Below are 19,151 nucleotides of genomic sequence, written 5' to 3'. Positions count from 1 at the left end.
ATTGCAGGCACGGAGAACTTTACTGGCAGCCGAAATCCCAACTGAGTCAACTCAGCCCTGCGTGTCCCTCTGTCCTCTTGGGGGTGTCCCTTTGTCCCCTCGTGGGATGTCCCTGGGTGTCCCTCTGTCCCCTCGGGGGTGTTTTTGGGTGTCCCTCTGTCCCTGGGGGGTGTCCCTGGGTGTCCCTCTGTCCCCCCCAGGGCTGTTTTTGGGTGTCCCTCTGTCCCCCGGGGGTGTTTTTGGGTGTTCCTCTGTCCCCGCGGGGGTGTTTTTGGGTGTCCCTCTGTCCCCCCGGGGGTGTTTTTGGGTGTCCCTCTGTCCCCCCGGGGGTGTTTTTGGGTGTCCCTCTGTCCCCCTCTCCGTCCCTTCCCGCCCACGTGGCCGCGGCGGTCGCGCGGCAGTGACGTCACCGCGCGGCGCCGCGCGAAGGTCACGGGCGGCGCGGGGCGATGGCGGCGGCCGCGGCCGGAGGGTGCGGGGTGAGCGGGGGGGAACGGGGGGGGGGAAAAACCGGGGCACAACCGGGGCGGGAGCAACGCCGGGGGCACCCAGGGCAAGGGCACAGCGCGGGACCCACCCTGCCCTCACCCCCCTCCCGTGGGCCCCGGCGGTGTCACCCACGGGGGAACCCGCGGCCCCGGAGAGGGATCTGCCCCTGCTCGGGGCGTGGGGTGGGATTGCGTGGGCCTGAAAGCCCCTTCCATCCCAAATCCCTGCCCTGTAGGGGTGGGATTGGATGGGCCTGAAAACCTCTCCATCCCAAATCCCTGCCCATGGGGTGGGATTGGGTGGGTTTTAAACCCCTTCCATCCCAAATTCCTGCTCTGCAGGGAGAGGATTGGATGGATTTTAAGCCCCTTCCATCCCAAATCCCTGCCCATGAAGTGGGATTGGATGGTTTTAAACCCCCTCCATCCCAAACTGCCCATCCCTGGCACACGGTGGGATGGGATGGTCCTTAAAAGCCCTTGGAGGGTCAATAAAAGCCCCTCCATCCCAAATTCCAGCCCTACAGGAGTGGGATTGGATGGGTTTAAACCCCCTTTATCCCAAATCCCTACCCATGGGGTGGGGTTAGATGAGTTTTAAACCCCTTCCATGGCTTCAAACTGAGAGAGGGGAAATTTAAAGGGAATATTGGGCAGGAATTCCTCCCTGGGAGGGTTGGGGAGAGGCAGGGATGGTTTTCCATGATCCATCAGATCTTTCCTGCTCCCATCTGAGACCCGAGAGTTTCTTCCTGGCCCAAATACCACCAAGAAATTCCTGGCTTTTCCCCTCCAAAGTTGAATTTGGGAAGAGTTTTCCTTAAAAAAAAAAAAACCCTGATTTGCTTCTCATCTCGGCCGCGTTCCGGGCTCTGGGGTGGATTGGGTTGGGAATCAGCTCATCCCTGAATCCCAGCCCTTGGAATGCTGGCTGAGCTGGCTGGTATTTCCCTTGCAGAAGTGTCTCCTGGGTGGTCTGTGGCTCCTTTCCAGACGTTCTCCCGTCGCTGCCTTGCCCAGGAATGTGGTCAGGATGGGCATCCCCGCGCTGGACACCCCCCAGGTGGGTTGGAATTCCCAGAGTGGTTCCTGCCGGGATCCCCAGCTGGATGTGGAGGTGACCCGGAGAACGTTATTTATTTTCTTTTAATTTACTTGTCTATTCCCTTTATTATCTATTTTTATTTATATTCTTTTCATTTACTTGTTTATTCCATTTTATTATCCATTCTTATTTATATTCCTTTAATTCACTTGTTTATTCGCTTTATTATTTATCTCTTTTATTTCATTTATTTTGTCCATATCATTTCATTTACTTGCTTACCCACTTCATTATTTTTCGATTTTATTCTATTATTTTATTTAATTTAGTTATATTCTTTTAATTTACCTGTTAATTCCCGTTATCACCTCCCTATTTTTGCTTATTTTATGATTTTATTTCACTTTTCCCCGTAAATCCTCGCCGTTCACTCTGGAATTTTACCTCTTTTTCCGTTAAATCCCATTTTTTTTTCCCGGTTTTCCCCCCAGTCCAGACGTTACTCCTCAGGAGGAAGGAAAGGCTTCATCTCTGGCTTCGTGGAGAACATCAAACAGGAACTGGCCAAGAACAAGGAGATGAAGGAAAGCATCCAGAAATTCCGGGATGAGGCCAAAAAGCTGGAAGAGTCGGACGCTCTACGGGAAGCCCGGAGGAAATACGTGAGATTTGGGGGGATTCCAGGGGGAATTTCGGACCCTCAGATTGGACGTGACGTTTTGGGGGTGAATTTGGCATGAAAGTTAATATTGAATTTGGTATTAAATTTGGCATTAAATTTAAGATTAAATTTTACATTTAATTTAGCATTAAACTTGACATTATATTTAATAATTAATTTGACATTGAATTCTACGTTATATGTGACATTAAATTTAATATTAAACGTGACATTAAATTTGACATTAAATTTAAACTCTTCATTAAATTTAACATTAAATTCTGCATTAAATTTAACATTAAATTTGGCATTAAATTCGACATTGAATGTGGCATTAAATGTAACTTTAAGTTTAATATTAAATTCGACATTAAATTTGGCACTAAACTTCACCAAAAATAAATCTGGCATTGAATTTAATATTAAATTTGACATAAAATTTGGCATTAAATGTGGCACTAAATAGTTGGTTTTGAGAGCTCTAAACGTTATTTACCAAACTTGAACTGGTGGCTCAAGTGAGGGACTCCTAAAAAGGAATTTTTTTGCCCTCAATTCCATCTTTAAAGGGCTTTTTGGGGAGAGTTTTGATCATGTTGTTGTTTTTTTTTTCCCCCCCAGAAAACCATCGAATCCGAAACAGTGAAAACCTCCGAAGTGATTAAAAAGAAACTTGAAGAAATAACAGGGACAGTTAAAGAGGTAAAAGGAACCTTTCCCTGAGGAAATTCAGCTTTAAGTGGGAGTAATTTGAATTATCACCTTTTTTTTTTTTTTCTTGCTGGGTTGATTTTCTAAATTAGGAACAAACTGAGCTTTTTTGGAGCCTTTTTTTTTTTTTTTTTTTTTTTTTTTTTTTTTTTTTTTTTTTTTTTTTTTTTTTTTTTTTTTTTTTTTTTTTTTTTTTTTTTTTTGCTGGTCCTTGATGTTTAAAACCCTTAAAATTCCCATTTCTGCCTCGGATCCCATCTCTGGCATCTCTCCCATCCAGACCTTTTCCAGGGAGGAATCACACTGGATTTCACAGGGAGCACTGGAGGTGTTTTCCAGAATATTCCTGTATGAAATAACAACCACACAACGTTTTGGGCCACAGAATTCACATCCATTAAATAAAACCTCGGATTGGGAAAAGCTCTATTAAAAAAATCCCTTTCTGCCCCCCCCAGGAGTTTGAGTTTTTCCTGTTCAACAGCTCTTTTTGATGGGGACAAAGATTAAAATTCCAAGTCTTTTGGAGCAGATTAATTAAGAAAATTGCAGCAGGAGTGGGTTAATTTGGTGGTTTAATTGATGTGTGGTCAGAGGACGGGCACATTCCAGGGATTCCTCTTGGATTTGGAGGCTGGAGATGGTGCTGCTGGTCTGGCAGGGCAAAGAGAGCAGCTCTGGGATCCCTAAATGAGGATTTGGAGCTGCTGGAGCGAATCCAGGGGAGGCCACGGAGCTGCTCTGGGTGTGACTCCGAAGCAACCAGTTCTAGGTGGAAAATTCCCATTTTTTTTTGTTTTTTTTTTTAAAGATACAGCTGGTGAGCTGCAGGGATTTTGGAGTAGCTGAGGATGGGAAGGGGTTTGGAGCAAGCTGGTCTAGTGGGAAGTGTCCCTGCCCGGGGTCCCTTCCAACCCCAACCAGGCTGGGAGAGCTGGGGGGGTTCACCTGGAGAAGGGAAAGTTCCAGGGAGACCTGAGAGCCCCTTCCAGAGCCTAAAGGGGCTCCAGGAGAGCTGGAGAGGGATTGGGATGAGGACAAGGAGCTGCAGTGATGTCTCCTCCCCTGTGGCAGAGCTTGGACGAGGTCAGCAAAAGCGACATCGGCCGGAGGATAAAGGAGGGCGTGGAAGAAGCAGCGAAAACGGCCAAACAATCAGCAGAGTCGGTCACAAAAGGAGGGGAGAAGCTGGGCAGGACAGCAGCCTTCAAAGCCATCTCTCAGGTGAACAATCCACTGGCATCCAAGCCCTGGAAATGGGAATGTAGGAGCTGGGGATGGGCTGGATGAGCCGCTGGAAGGTGTCCCTGGGAGTGGGGGTTGGTGGGTTTGGGGAGTAGGGCGGGGAATCCTTCCCTAGGCAGGCACCTGCTGGTGGTTTGGGAACGACTGGCTGCCCAAAAGCTTGGATTTGGTGGGAAATACCTAAGGGTTTGTGTGTTTTGGTGTCACCCAGGTCGGGTTGGAAAAGGGAAGGCTCCAGGGAGACTTTGGAGACTTTGGCTCCAGGGAGACTTTGGAGCTCCTTGCAGGGCCTGAAGGGGCTCCAGGAGAGCTGGAGAGGGACTGGGGCAAGGGATGGAGGGATAGGACACAGGGAATGGCTTCCAAGTGAAAGAGAGGGAATTTAGATGGGATATTGGGAAGGAATTCCTGGCTGTGAGGGTGGGGAGGGACTGGGATGGAATTCCCTGAGAAGCTGTGGCTACCCCATCCCTGGGAGTGTCCAAGGCCAGGCTGGAGAAGGGAAAGCTCCAGGGGCAGTTTCTGGGGAAGGTGAAGGGACAACAAATCCGACCTAACAGGGTTTCTTTTCCTTTCCAGGGAGTAGAAAGTGTCAAGAAGGAAATAGATGAAAGTGTTTTAGGGCAAACCGGTCCCTACAAACGGCCGGAGCGGCTCCGAAAACGGACGGAATATTCAGGAGAGAGGATCAAAGAGGAGAGGATATTTGAGGCCAATGAGTGGGTATTGGGCTCATCTGGGGTGTAAATTTTTGTGTCCAACTGAACAAAAACTTTCCAAACTGAACTAGAGGGCAGGGATTAAAATCCAGGAGCTGGAGGAGGCGTTGGGGGCAGAGCAGGGAGCTCCGAGAGCACATTCCCAGCAGGAGCTGATGATGCTGAGGCTTCCCCAGAGTGAAACTGGGCACTTTAAATTCCAAATGTGATGGTCAGAGATGGAATTTTGACTTGGGCACGTGTTTTGTGGTCAGTTTTAACGTCTGGAATCAGGCTTGGCAGGGCTAAGCCTGAGCTCCTTTGCTTTCCCCGCTGCCTTGAGCCTCCAAGTCAAGAATTATTTATTTATGTGCTGTGTTATTTCCCTGCTGCATCAATTATGGGGTGTCTGATTAATTAATGGGGTTATAATTCAGCTGGTGTGTCACTTGGTGGGGTGTTTAATTGATTTATGGGGTTTATAATTTACCCGGTGTATAATTGATGGGTTTTTCATTGTCTTCTCGTGTTCTGTATCAGCCTCAGCACTGCAGGGATGTCCCTCCCCTTTATCCCCTTTAATCTCCCAGTGTTGTAAGTTGATTTTTCTCCCAAGAATCCCCGTTCCATCCCTGTTTCCTGCCCTTTCCAGGGAGGCCATGGGAATGGTGCTGCACAAAGACTCCAAGTGGTACCAGCAGTGGAAGGATTTCAAGGACAACAACGTGGTTTTCAACAGTGAGTGTTTGGGAGTTCAGAGGCAAAGCAGGAGCTCCCTCTTTTCCCAGCCCTGATTCCTGCTGGCTGGATCTCGTCCTGTCTGCTGCCACCAGCCTGGAATGGAATGCAGATCCCAAAATCCCAGCCTTCCTGTGGGCTTGGAGCTGGTGGCTGGGTGTGAATGGGGGAGAGTTGATAGCTCTGCAGCTTTTCCAGGCTGCTCCATCTGCGTGTGTTCCAGCCCCTCCTCCACTCAGGCACGGTTTGGATCAGTGCCTGGAGGTACCAAAACCTGCCTTGCAACAAGAAATGAGCTCCTCCCCTCCCTGTTTTTCCCTGATCAGCCTCATGGTGGCTCTGGGAAAAGGGCAGGGAGAGGGCAGGAGAGGGCAGCAGATCTGCTCCTCCTCACCTGGAGCTGAGGAAAATCCCTGTAAATCCAGAGGGTGGGGAGGCCCTGGCACAGATTGCCCATCCCTGGAAGTGTCCAAGGCCAGGTTGGAACAAACTGGGATAGTGGAAGGTGAATCTGGGTGGGCTTTAATGTCCCTTCCAACCCAAACCATTCGTAAAAGTCAGGCAAGATTTAAAGTCTGTCCTTCTGATTTTCCTCCCCTGTGCCCTGGTGTTGGTTTGACATCTCCTTGCAGGAGATGAATTGAGGGTTGTGAGCCTGTTCCTGGTTTAGTCAGGCTGTTCCTGGTGCAGGGCAGTTTCCTGGTGTGTTCTCTGCCTGCAAATCTCCCAGAAGCTCCAAGGTTTGTGGAGGTTGAAGCGAGAGAGGAGCATTTACCGACAGCTGGGAAGGAGGACGAGGGAAAAACCACTTGCAGTCGGTGCCTGTCGCCAACCAGGAGATTTAGGAGGGAACTGGGAGCTTGGATTTCCAAGCCCTGGCAGTTTTCCTGGATCAGGATGGGCTCTGAGCTCGCTCTGCTCTCCTGGCAGGGTTCTTTGAGATGAAGATGAAGTACGACGAGAGCGACAACGCCTTCATCCGAGCGTCGCGGGCCGTCACCGACAAAGTCACCGACTTGATAGGTAACAGCTCCCCCTCTGCTCCTCACTGGGCTATTTCCCAGCTTTTCGGGGCAGCTCTTGGAGCTTCCCAGCGTTTTTCCTGCATTTTACCTGGATCATTCTCTGGGATCACACAGTGGAGCGGTGGGATCTGAGATGACGAGACCTCGTGTGGGATGAATCTCAGGCTTAACTAAAAACCTGGAGTTGTTCCTCCCTCTGCTGCATCACCAGGAGGTCTTGCCTTGTTTCCCCCCCTGGGGATGATTTTGTGTCTTCTTTCCCCCCCTGGGGATGGTTTTTGTGCCACTGGCTTGTTTTCCCAGGTGGATTGTTCTCCAAGACGGAGATGTCGGAGGTGTTGACGGAGATCCTCAAGGTGGATCCCTCCTTTGACAAGGATCGTTTCCTGAAGCAGTGTGAGCGGGACATCATCCCCAACGTCCTGGAGGTGAGAGGAGAAACATCCCCTGCATTTATTTTCCCTTTTAAAGGATCATTTTTTATTTGATTCCTTTTGTTTTTCCATTGATCCAGTGAAAAGCTGGGACAGGATTTGCTCCTCAGACACCCAGAACCTTGGGAAAGGAAGTTGGAGCCCATTTAGGTTTTGTATTTCATTATTTAAAAGATTAATAAGCTCCTTTTCTGGCCTGGAAAACACCCAATCATCCTCTGCCCCGAGAAATTATGTGGGATCAGAGGGATCAAAGGGAAGGGGGGGGTAATAAAAAATGGATAAGGGAAGGAATTTGGGGTGTTGCCAGCGGGTTCTAAAGGATCTGGGACTCAGGGAGAAGAGCAGGTTCAGTGGGAATATTTCTGGCACTGGAATTGTGTGGAATTGGGTGTTTTTAGGGACTCAGAGCAGCACTGATGATGGGACAGGGAATCTGAATGGATTTGCTTCCCTGTCACTGCACCGAGGCAGGAAATCCAGAGGGAAAAGGGGATTCGAAAACTGATTTGGGGAATAAAACCGGATCCCAACTGGGCTGAAAACTTCCCAAGTTTGATCTTCCTGCTTCTGTCTGATCCCACCCCTCAGGATTCTCCGAGGAGTGGGAATTCTGTCAACTTTTTGGGAAGTTTGAACAGGGAAGTTCAAGGGGAAAGTCCCCCCAGGAAGGTTTAGGAGCTTTCTGTGCGTTGGATCAGGGGGGTTTCTGCAAGTCCTTGTTGCTGTTCCTCTTGCAAGCTCCACAAAATTCGGGATTTAAGGAGCTGTGCTGCTGGAATTGCTGGTTGTTTCCACCCTGCTGCGGGAGGTGTGTTAGAATATCCCTGTTTTATTCCCTTTTCCCAGGCTCTGATCTCCGGGGAGCTCGAGATCCTCAAAGATTGGTGCTACGAGGCGGTGAGTGGAGCCCTTGGGAATGGCCTGGCAAAGGGTGGGAATCTCCCTTTGGAAGTGGGATTATTATTAGGCCTGGTTATCCTGGGGAAGAGGCTGAGAAGGGGGATTGTTTGGCTCCATGGAATCAGAGCCTTGCCTGAAAATGGAGTTTGTTCTGGGTCCCCCCCCCGCCCACCTCCTCCAAAATGATTGGGATGTAGAGTCCAAAATAATTGTGTTTAAAATCCAAACTGATTGGGATGTAGAATTCAAAGTAATTGGGCTGTAGAATCCCAAATAATTGTGTTTTAGACTCCAAAATAATTGTGTTTAAAATCCAAAATCATTGGGATGTAGAATACAAAATAATAGTGTCTTAAGCCCCAAAATAAGTGGATTTTAGGCCCCAAAAGGCTGAATTTCCCAGGGTGAGTCTCCTCCGTGTCCCCACCACCAGAGGGCCTGCGGAGGCAGTTTTTTCCCGTTAAATCTATTCCCAGGAACGTCTTTGTCCCGATTTTGTGGAGATTTCCAGCATCCTGAAAGCAAAAAAATAAAATAAAAAAAAAAATTTCCTTTTTTTGGCTCAGAAATGCCAGCAGAGGATCCCTCTGGGAAAAACAGCCGATTCCTTGGCACTTTCTACCACCAAAAATCCAACATTTCTGGATTGTAATTAGAAATTCTGGTTGTAATTAGAAATTCCAGCTCTGAAGTCCAGAACCAGCCAGGGGAAGAAATGGGAGAATATTCCAAATATTTGTGGAGATAAAACCTCTTCATGGAGTCATCCCCACCGGGGGCTTAAGTTTGGGATGGGATCATTAAAGTGTTGGGATAAAAACCGGGATGGTTTGGGATTCGCCGCCCCTCGGAATTCCTGCTCCGTGGCTCCAATCCAGGGACTCTGCCTGGAATTCCTGTGGGATGTTTCCCTGCTGGGGAAGGGTGGGAGATGCTGTTTGGTTGGATCCTGCCAGGAATGCTCCGGGAATCGCTGGAATCAGGTGGAGAAGTCGCCATCCCCGAGGGTTCTGATCCGTAAATAACCATCCCATCTGCGCCCTGGAGGAGCCAGGGAATGCTGGGCTGCCTCCAGGGCTGCCTGGGAATTGGGAAAACAGCCCTGATCCCAGACTTTATCCCTGTTTATCCCTGTCTGCTGTCAGCACAGCATTGGGAATGCCTTGGCTTGGGACATTCGGTATCCACACATTCCAGGCTGGGGAAAATGGGATTTGGAGGGGAATTTTGGGGAACCCCGGAGTGTCTGGTGCAGCTTTTGGACGCCAAGCACCCATCCAGCACGTTCCCAAAATTACTCAGGGCTTTAGGAGATCCCAAAAACGGGCTGGGAAGCTGCAGGGACGCCTGAGCTGCCCCAAAAAAAGAGAGAGTCCTGATATCCCAGGAGCAATCCCAACAATCCCACTGGAATATCCCAGCACATCCCTTTCACTGCTTCTCTCTGCATGGAAATTCCTGGTTTTTTTGGGGGTGGTCAGGATGATTTCAAAGGTGTGACAGGAAGGGGTTTTTTGTTGCTTCCCAGACTTACAGCCAGCTGGCTCATCCCATCCAACAGGCCAAAGCCTTGGGGCTCCAGTTCCATTCCAGGATCCTGGACATCGACAACATCGACGTGAGTGTCTCCTGGGGTTTCGCTTTGGGGGCACCGAGTTCCACTCAGGAGGGGTTTTCTTGGAATTGTTAAGGTTTGGGAAAACACCTCCAGGATCATCGAATCCAAAGAGTTTTTGCTTTAACTGGTTGGGTTTTGCCTCTGGTGTTGGGAATCTTTGCTCCCACAGGGACAGATCCTGGGGCTGGAAGGGAGAATCCCATTTCTGGAAGGGAAAATTCCACTGCTGGGAGGGAGAATCCCACTCTAGAAGGGAGAATTCCATTTCTGGGAGGGAGAATCCCACTCTGAAAGGGAGAATCCTACTGCTGGAAGTGAAAACTCCTGGAATTGTGGGATCCAGCCCAAATCTGTGTCCTTGCTCTCAGGACACCTTGGCTTGGATCAGCAGCAGATGGATGGAGGAAGGCTAATCCTAAAAGCAAACAGCACATTCCCAGGGGATTCAGGGAGGATAATGGGCATTCCTGCCCTGGCTCAAGGTTGTGCAGGGCAGGAATGGCTGGAGAGAGTCTGAGCTGCTCTTCTGGAACGTTCTGGATGGTTCTGGATGGGCTGTGTGGCTCCCTCAGGGCGCCGCTGGGATTTGGGATCTCTGGGATCCCGGCATGGGAAGGACATGGAGGTGTTGGAGGTGTTGGAGGAGGCACCAGAAGTGTCCAAGGGCAGGTTGGAACAACCTGGGATAGTGGGAGATGTGGGGGTAGGAGTGGCTGATCCCCAATTCCTCTTCCAACCCAAAGTATTCCATGTGGTGACGTGGCCAAGGATCTGCTCCATCCAGGTGTTCCCACATCCCGTTTTCCTGAGGAGCCAGAGCTGTTCCTGCTCCAGAACATTCTGGCATTTAATGAAGCTTTTTTTTTTTAAGCTCCAAATACTGTCCTAGTGATGGAATTTTCAGGGATCATGGCACTGAAAACACAGCAATCCCAGTCTGGAATTTTGGAAATTGCAAATATCCGTGCTGGAAACGGCTCTGATCCCTTTTGGGATCCGGATTTCGGGCGGAAAACTGGGTTGTGTTTGGGTGGATGAGTCAGGGGCAGCTCCAGGCACGTGGTGTGGAGTTCCTGCCGAGCTGGGAGCTGATTCCTTGGAAGTGGGCACAGGAACGTTGCAGTGGTGCTGAGTGTTCCTCGGGGGAGAGGAAAATCTACCTCCAAATATATATATTTTTATGCCTTTGTGCCTGTCTCCTGTGCTGCTCCCTTTGTTATGGGATAAAACACGGTGATTTTTGGGACTGCCTCTCATTTTAAAGAGCAAAAGTGCCTCTGCCTTCAGTAGGATTTGGGTTTTTTTTATTATTTTGGAAGTTCAAAATATTCCACAGCTCCCTGCGTTCCCACAAAAACACTAAGAGGGGGTTCTGCTTTTTTAAGAGCTCTGGGGATGAAAAAAAAATTATAAAAAAATAACCTTAATTCTCCATTCCTGTGTGTGTGGCAGTTAATAAGTTCTTCAAATATTTAATGGAGTGACCTTAGAATAGAGAAGGGGGGGAAAAAAAATCCTGGCAAACAAAAGATTCCCACTTGGAAATCTTTCTGGTGCTTTTTGTCCGATCCGGTGAGACTTGAGGGCAAAAATTCCTTTAAAAGCAGGAGAAAAGCCTTGGGGGTCCCTTCCCCCTCAGGATATTATATCAGATAGAATATCTGATTAACAGAGGAGCTGATTGAAAGAACTGGATCGGCCCTGGGAGAGGGTGGGAATGTCGGGAATGTCCAACTGAATGTTCCTTCAGTGATCTGCAGGAATTTGCTGGTTTTCTGAGGGAATTTGCTGCATTTCTGATGGAATTTTCTTGTTCTCTGACGGAATTTGCTGGTTTTCTGAGGGAATTTGTTGGTTTTCTGAGGGAACTTGCTGGTTTTCTGATGGAATTTTCTGGGTTTTTTGATGGAATTTACTGGTTTTCTGACGGAATTACCTTGTTTTGTGCTGGGATTTTCTGGGTTTTCTGTGGAACTTGCTGGTTTTCTGATGGAATTCCCTCTCCTTGCAGCTGGCCATGGGCAAGATGATGGAGCAGGGACCAGTTTTAATCATCACCTTCCAGGCTCAGGTGGTGATGGTGATAAAGAACCACAAAGGGGAGGTGGTGGAAGGAGATCCGGTGAGTGAGGTTTTGGGACAGCTCTGGCCTCTCTCCTCCACCTCATCCTGCTCTTTTTCCCTCCTTTTTTCCCTTCCTAAAAAGCCCTGGAAGATCCTTTCCTGAGCAGGGGGTTGGATTGAGGTGATTTGCAGTTGCTAGGGATATCACTCCATTAAAATCATCACTCAAAATCACTCCATAATAAAATTAATAACAAGGCTGCTGCCTCCCCTCATTTAACCACCCAAAAAAAAAAAAAAAAAAAAAGCCCCACAAGCCCCTTATTCCATGAAATTCCATAAAATTCCTGCCCATCCACTTGGGATGTGGTTCCTGGGGGAGCCTCTGACAGGGAATGATTTGTGGAGCAAATCCCTGGTACTTCCTTGGTTTGGGGTTGGGCTGGAGTGATGTCAACCTGCATTTAATATAGAAATAATTTATATTAATAAATATTAGGGGGTTTTTTTGCAACCCTTATCTTTAGGCCAGGCTGGAAGTTGGCAAAAAAAAAAAAAAAAAAAAGGGATTAATTTGAATTCTGGGGGCCCATCTGGGGCTGATTTACAACCTGTCACTCGGGGCTACAGGGGAGGAACAGCTGATCCTGGGATTCCTTGCATTAAATTCCTGCCTTCCTTGGGAGATGGATATTGATGGGATAATTATTGGACAGGATATCAGAAGCCTGTTGGCTGTCTGGTTCCTGGGGGGGCAGCAATAAATCAAGGAGATGCATGAAAAGCCTGCCCTGGAAACCGAAATGGAGCTTTATAATCCAGTGGCAGCCTCTGGAGGGGGGGGTGGAAATTGAGATTTGGGGTTTGCCCTGAAGGAAAAAGAGTGTTTTAGGGCAAGAGGAGCCCCCAGGGGAAGGAGCTGCAGCCACAGGAAAGCTCCTAAATTTGATGGAAAGTTCCAGCCCAGGCAATTCTGAAAAATTCAGAAATTTCTGCTCAAAAAAAACCCCAACAAAACAAACAAACAAACAGACAAACAAGGTCAAGTCTTATCCAGGTTGACAGTGGTGCCTCCTAAATGTGTGTCAGCCAGGGATGTTTGGGAAACCGCCTTCTAATTTTGGCAAATCGGCGAGTTTGATCTTGTTTTCCTGCCTGGGATGAAGTTCCAAGTGGGGGGGAAATTGGGAGCAGAGGGGAAAATCACAGGAACAGTCCCTGGGGGAGCAGAATCCTGGAATTGTTAAGGTTAAAAAGGAGCTTTGGGGTCGTCAGTCCAACCGTCACCATTTTCACCGCTGATCCACGTCCCCAAGTGCCACAGCCCCCCAAACTGGGAACTGGGAGCTGGGAGCCCCTTTCCTCCAGGCTGATCCCCCCCATCTCCCTCAGATCCATCAGAAATGAGGATCCTGTCCCCCCAAACTGGGAACTGGGAGTTGGGAGCCCCTTTCCTCCAGGCTGATCCCCCCATCTCCCTCAGATCCATCAGAAATGAGGATCCTGTCCCCCCAAACTGGGAGATGGGAGCCCCTTTCCTCCAGGCTGATCCCCCCCATCTCCCTCAGATCCATCAGAAATGAGGATCCTGTCCCCCCAAACTGGGAGATGGGAGCCCCTTTCCTCCAGGCTGAGCCCCCTCAGATCCATCAGAACTGAGAACCCTTTTCCTCTAAACTGGGAACTGGGAATTGGGAGCCCCCTCAGATCCATCAGAAATATGGAACTTTTCCCCTCAGAAATGGAAAATGGGAGTCCCTTTTCTCCAGGCTGAGCCCCCCCAGGTCCCTCAGATCCATCAGAAATGTGGATCCTTTCCCCCCAAACTGGGAATTGGGAGCCCCTTCAGATCCATCAGAAATGAGGATCCTTTCCCCTCAGAGCTGTGAATTGGGAGTTGGGAAGCCTTTTTTCTCCAGGCTGATCCCCCCCATCTCCCTCAGCAATGCCCCCCCCGTTATCCCGGATTTTTCCTTGCAGGACAAGGTGCTGCGGATGCTCTACGTGTGGGCCCTGTGCCGGGACCAGGACGAGCTCAACCCCTACGCGGCCTGGAGGCTCCTGGACATCTCCTCGTCCAGCACCGAGCAGGTCCTGTGAGGAATCAGCCGCTTCCAGGGCCCTTCCCAAACCTCTGGAGCTCCGAGCTCGCCCCAGCCTGCCGGACTGTGGGGGTGGGGGGAAAGCCAGGCTGGGGGGATTTTTTAGGGTGGATTTTTGGGAGAACAAGCTCCTCGTGCTCCCAAATCCCCCCCAGGGAGCTGGGCTGGGGTGCCCTCCCTGCTTTGCTGTGCCCGAGGGTTTATAGAGCTCGACCTCCGAGACACGGCTTGGTCCTTCTTTCATCGTGCCTGGAGGAGGGTCCTGAGGGTCTCCCAGGATTCCAGCGAGGTGGGAATGAGGGGGGAGCCATTCCCAGCTGTCATTCCCCACTCTGGTGGCCTCGTGTGTTTGGGTTTTTTTTGCTCTCAGCTGACACAACATCTCCTGTCCCAGCTCCACCACCAGGCCTTGTGGCCCTGCCTTGCACTTTACCGAGCCAAATACAAGCAGGACTTTGCACATGGAGTCAAGGCTGGATTTGTTGGGAGCGCCAAGGAAGGTCGGGAATGGGGACTGGGGGGCGATGTCTGGTCTGTTTTTCGTGTCCTTGGTGCCACCCCAGTGTTGTTGGGATGTTGGGGTGGGGAGGAGGAGGAGGAGTAGGGGGGGTGGGAAAAGTGGGATTGGGGAGGAGGGAGAGCAGGTGGAGTGAGCAGTGGGAAAGTGAGGAGCAGGTGGAGTGTCAGGAGTGGGAAGATGAGGGAGCAGATGGAATGTCACAGGAGTGGGAAGGTGAGGATGGAGCAAGTGGAATGTTCAGGAATGGGAAGGTGAGGGGGCAGATGGAGTGAGGAGTGGGAAAGTGAGGGAGCAGGTGGAAGTGTCAGAGGAGTGGGAAGATGAGCAGGAGATGGAGTGTCAGGAGTGGGAAATGAGGGAGCAGGTGGAATGCCAGGAGTGGGAAGGTGAGGAGATGGAATGTCAGGGCAGTGGGAAGGTGAGGAGCAGGTGGAATGCCGGGAGTGGGAAGGTGAGGAGGAGCAGGAGCAGTTGCCAACACAGCCCGGGGTGGGGCAGGACAGCCCTGCCTTGCCTTGACATTCTGATTAAAGACAACCAGTGGCCAGTCCTTCCTTCTCTCCTGAGTGTCCAGAGCGGTTCCTTGGAGAAGTGGGATCCTCTCCCAGCCCCGGGGGGGGCGTGGGAACCTCAAGCAGCTTTTGGGAGGGTAACAAATCCACCAGCAGGTCCTTCTGAGTGTCTGGTTGCCCCGCCGGGTGTTTTGGTGGCCCCCCCAGGGCAGGCTGGGGGTGGGAGGGGGGTGGTCCCTGCTGCCTTGGGATCGCTGTGACACCTCCCAGTCAACCCCACAATTCCCCTCTTGGATGATTTGACCACCTGCCAGGCTCCATCCCTCCCTGCCAGGCTCTTCCCCAGCCTCTCCAGCACGGCTCTCATGGAGATTCCATGGAATCACAGCTCTTTTCCCAGGGCTGGACAATCCTTTCCATGGACAAACCTTCCCCTGATACCCAACCTAAACCTCCCCCTGGGGCAACTTGAGGAGACTCCTCCACGTGTTTTCCCATCCCACCAACATTCCCACCCCCGCCTGTGCTGCCACCCTGGTGTTTTTCCTTGCTGAGGATGCGGACGTGGAGTGGGATTCAGGGATACCTGGATGCAGGAGGAGTGGGATTCAGGGATACCTGGATGCAGGAGGAGCTCGGGGCAGGCGGGAAGGGGAGGAGGAGCGAACTCTCCGTGAGAAGCAGCTGCTAAAAGGCTGCGAACGAAGCCTGCCGGTGGTTTTCCCACTTCCCCTCCCTGCCCCGAAGATTCCCGCTGGGAATTGCTGCTCCTGAGAAACCCCGGGATGCGCCTGCTGGAGGGAGAGGAGCTGCTGCCGCTGCCAGCCCTGGCTGGTTGTGCCCAGAGCCAGCCCACACACAGCTGGAGCTCTTGGCATCCTCGGGGATCTGCGCTTGGAAAGGTTTTTCCATGGATTCGGGCGGCTCGGCAAGCGGCTCGTGCGGGGTTCCCGTGGCAGGAGGAGGAGCATTTCCCACCCCAAAATCCAGGGTCTGAATCCGAATCTGAATCTAAATCTGGGAAGAGAGGGGTTCACCTGAGCTCTCTGCCTTTCCCAGGGGGTGAATCCCAGCAGGAAAACTGGAGGAGATCCAGGAATCCAGCTCCAAAGACACCCTGGGGCACTCAGGTAGCTCCAGTCTTGCTTCCCAAGCCAGGGCTGGTGACTCCTGGACTCCTTTGGAGCATCCCATGGACCACCTTCCCTCCCCTTGACCTCCCTCCAAAACCCCTCAGTTCAGCTGTTCCTGTCAGGAAAAACCTGCCCTGGCTGCACAATCCGGGAACGCACAATTTACGGCTCTTCCCGAGGATTCCAACCCCCAATTCCCGCTGCCATCCACCAGGAGATGGATTTAACGGCACAGACTGCAGGAGCAGAGGCTGAGCCGAGCCCAGGAATCAAACAAGAGGTGTTTGGAACCTCCCCAACCCCCAAATCCTTCAAACTGTGCCTGTCCAGGGAATCATGGAATGATTTGGGGGTGGGAAGGACCTTGAAGACCATCCTGTTTCCCACCCCCAACCACCGTGGGCAGGGACAACTCCCACCATCCCAGGCTGCTCCAACCTGTTTTCCAGGTGCTGGTGGCCCTCGCTGGTGGCTCCCAATGCCGGGATGTCTCCCAGGGAAGCAGAGTTGCCATGGGAATGGTGACTCACTGCTCTTCCCAGCACTGGAAGCTGCTCCAGGAGCTGCTCTGACATTCCGGGGGCGTCTCCCAGCTCTGTGGGATCCACCTGGATGAGGGGGCCTTGCTTTGCCTCCACCTGCTTTTCCCTTTAAACCAGGGGGAGAGATTTTCCCTCTTTTTTCTCATCCCCCTTCAGGAGCTGGAAGGGAGAGTCTGGAATGTGGGGAAGAGCCCGAGGCAAAATCCTTTGGGATTTGAGGCTGGAATGGGGCCTGGGAGGGAAATCAGAGGAAGGTGCCGAGGTTTTTTGAGGTGGAAGGGGTGGAACTGGATGGGCTTTAAGGTCCTTTCCACCCAAACCAGGCTGGAATTCCATGAGATTTCCCACTGGGAAGGAGGGACCTTCCCCCCCTTGTGCCCCCCAAGCGCTCAGGGCTTCACCCCCACCCTTGTTCTGTGGGAACTGGAACAGAGCTTTGCCCACCAAACCCTTCCCCGAGGATCCTCTTCAGCCATTTCCCAGTTTTTCCCTCCTGATTTGGCTGGAATGGGCTCTGGATGGAGGGCTCAAGTGATCCCTCCCTGCACTCTGCTCCTGAAAGCCATTCCTTAGGGAATTCCAGCTGAAATCCTCCTCCCTGGCCTTTCCTGGCACGGGGGTTGCTCCTTCCCAGCCCTCGGCAGGCGGAATTTTCCCTGCCAAGCTCCAGCTCCAGGGAATGTGGGTGCCAAGCCCTCCTTCAGGAACGATTCACAAAGTGGGGGAGGTGTTTTCTGAATGAGCTCTGGTTCATCCCAGGGCCCTGCCTGGCCCGGGAACAGCTCCCTGGAACAGCAGCTGCTTCTCAAGGTGTTCCAAATCATCAGCCAAACCCTCTGAGATGGTTTGTGGGGGTTTTTTTTTGGGTTAGGAACCAGTCCAGGATCATTTCCCTCCCAGCTCCAAGTGCTGGGAGCTCTCCCTGGGAGCTGCTGGGAGCACTGGGGGCTTAGTCAGGCTGGTTGGAGGGATGATGAGTTGCTGGGGAATGTGTGGATTCTTCTGGCTGTGACTGTCCCTCCAAATATATATATATATATATATTTTTAAAAAAGAGCTTAATTAAGGCAAATGCTTTAAGAACATTTTTTCCCCCCCTACGCTTTCCCAGAAAGCCCAGGGAGGAAATTCCACTTTGAGAGGCTCTTCCTGGCACAGAGAAATTGTGGCTGCCCCATCCCTGGGAGTGTCCCAGGCCAGGCTGGAACACCCTGGGAAAGTGGGAAGTGTCCCATGGCAGGAGCTGGACCTGGACGAGCTTTAAGGTCCTTCCCACACAACCCATTCCCTGATTCCACCAAGGGATGGGTGGGAATGATGTCAGGGCCAAGCTCTGGGAATTCCAAGCTTTGGAAGGTGCTGATGCTCCCTGAAACCACAAAGCCTCAGGAAAGCTCTCAGGGATGTCTCTGGAAGAGGCTGGGAATGCCCCAGGGAGGCAGGATCCAGCACATCCCCCTTATCCCTTCACAGCCAAGCCACTTCCAAGTCGGTTTTGGTTTTCCAACCAACCCTCAGCAGGGGATCAGAGAGGAATCCATGGATTTTGTGTCCTCCTTGATGTCAGTGCTGATGCTCCCAGGTGAGGGGCTTTCCAAACCCGCTGGAATTCCTTCCCCCTCTGCTGCTGCGAGGCTGCTAATTGGGAACAGCAAGCTGTTTGATGGGATTTGCATGTATTTCCAACTGGAACCACTTCCAAAAAATATCCCCCTTTTTTTAACTTCAGGGAAGCATTTTCCCGAAATCCACTGAAAACCCGCTGGGATTTTGAGGGAATCCTTTCCCCCCGCCCTGGGAAGGTTTGCTCTGGGAAAGGATCTGAGATCCAACCCCTCCCCACGCCCCCGACAGGCTCTGATCGCGGCGAGCTCAGATTTCCCTGGAAACACGAGCGGCAGCGGCTGGATCCGCGTCCCCCTCCCCACGCGCGTGGGGTGGGACCTCTCCCCGCGTTTCTCATCCCAAGGCTCTGCCCCGGGGGAGGAGGACGAGCCCTCCGGCACCGCCACCCGTCCCGTTTTCCCGGGAATGTCTCGCATCCCTGGCCGCGATCTCCCGTTGCCATGGAGACACCGAAGCCGCGCGCGCCGCCACTTTTCCAGGCTTTTTTTCCCTTTTTTTTTTTTTTTTTTTTTTTTCGTTTTTTGTGCTTTTTTTGGGAGAGGCTGAAGCCTCCTCGCGTCTGGGTGACTCGGGCTGTGCCCAGAGGAGCCAGGGCTAATTAGCAGAGCAGGCTGATTTAAAGCAAATTAATGGTGAATTTCTCTGTGCCCTGTCAGAGCCCACGCCGGGTGGCACCTCTTCCCACTCCCCACCCAAACGATTCCACGTGGGATGGAGCCAGGCTGGGGGGGTTCACCGGGAGAAGGGAAGGCTCCAGGGAGACCTTCCAGGGCCTGAAGGGGCTCCAGGAGAGCTGGAGAGGGATTGGGACAAGGGCTGGATTAGGGGTCCAGCTCCCAGTGAGGAAAACAAGGACTTGGCAGGAATTCCCAGCCCTGGGCCAAGGTGGGAAGTGTCACCACCTGGACTGGGGGCTACAGGTGGTGAAGCCCCTCCTGGATCCCTGTCTGGATCCCTGCACAGGACAGAATCCCCAGGGAAGCATTCCAGCCTGGGAAAATCGGGATGGGAGGCAGGACCAGGGGCCAGGAGGCTCCAGAGGTCAAAGCCCTTTTAGGCTGGAACAGGGAACAGGGGAGCACTGTC

General features: G+C 51.6%; 1 protein-coding gene across 1 annotated transcript; it reads left to right on the top strand.

The window, feature by feature from the left end:
- The first annotated feature begins 425 nt into the window (after positions 1–425).
- On the top strand, positions 426–13,805 carry TIMM44 (translocase of inner mitochondrial membrane 44). The gene is made up of 13 exons (XM_027908735.1): positions 426–479; positions 1,447–1,551; positions 2,025–2,195; positions 2,816–2,896; positions 3,980–4,129; positions 4,730–4,869; positions 5,501–5,586; positions 6,517–6,609; positions 6,915–7,039; positions 7,895–7,945; positions 9,477–9,566; positions 11,578–11,688; positions 13,611–13,805. The coding sequence occupies exons 1-13, from the start codon at positions 450–452 to the stop codon at positions 13,728–13,730; spliced, it is 1,353 nt and encodes a 450-aa protein (XP_027764536.1). The 5' UTR covers positions 426–449; the 3' UTR covers positions 13,731–13,805.
- Positions 13,806–19,151: the final 5,346 nt, after the last annotated feature.

This window comes from Empidonax traillii, unplaced genomic scaffold (assembly GCF_003031625.1).
Source record: "Empidonax traillii isolate 1590-97213 ecotype Southwest subspecies unplaced genomic scaffold, ASM303162v1 scaffold1824:size59532, whole genome shotgun sequence".
In the NCBI taxonomy this organism is placed as follows: domain Eukaryota; kingdom Metazoa; phylum Chordata; class Aves; order Passeriformes; family Tyrannidae; genus Empidonax; species Empidonax traillii.
Note: the sequence above shows the minus strand (reverse complement) of the source record. Positions and strands in the feature narration are given on the sequence as shown.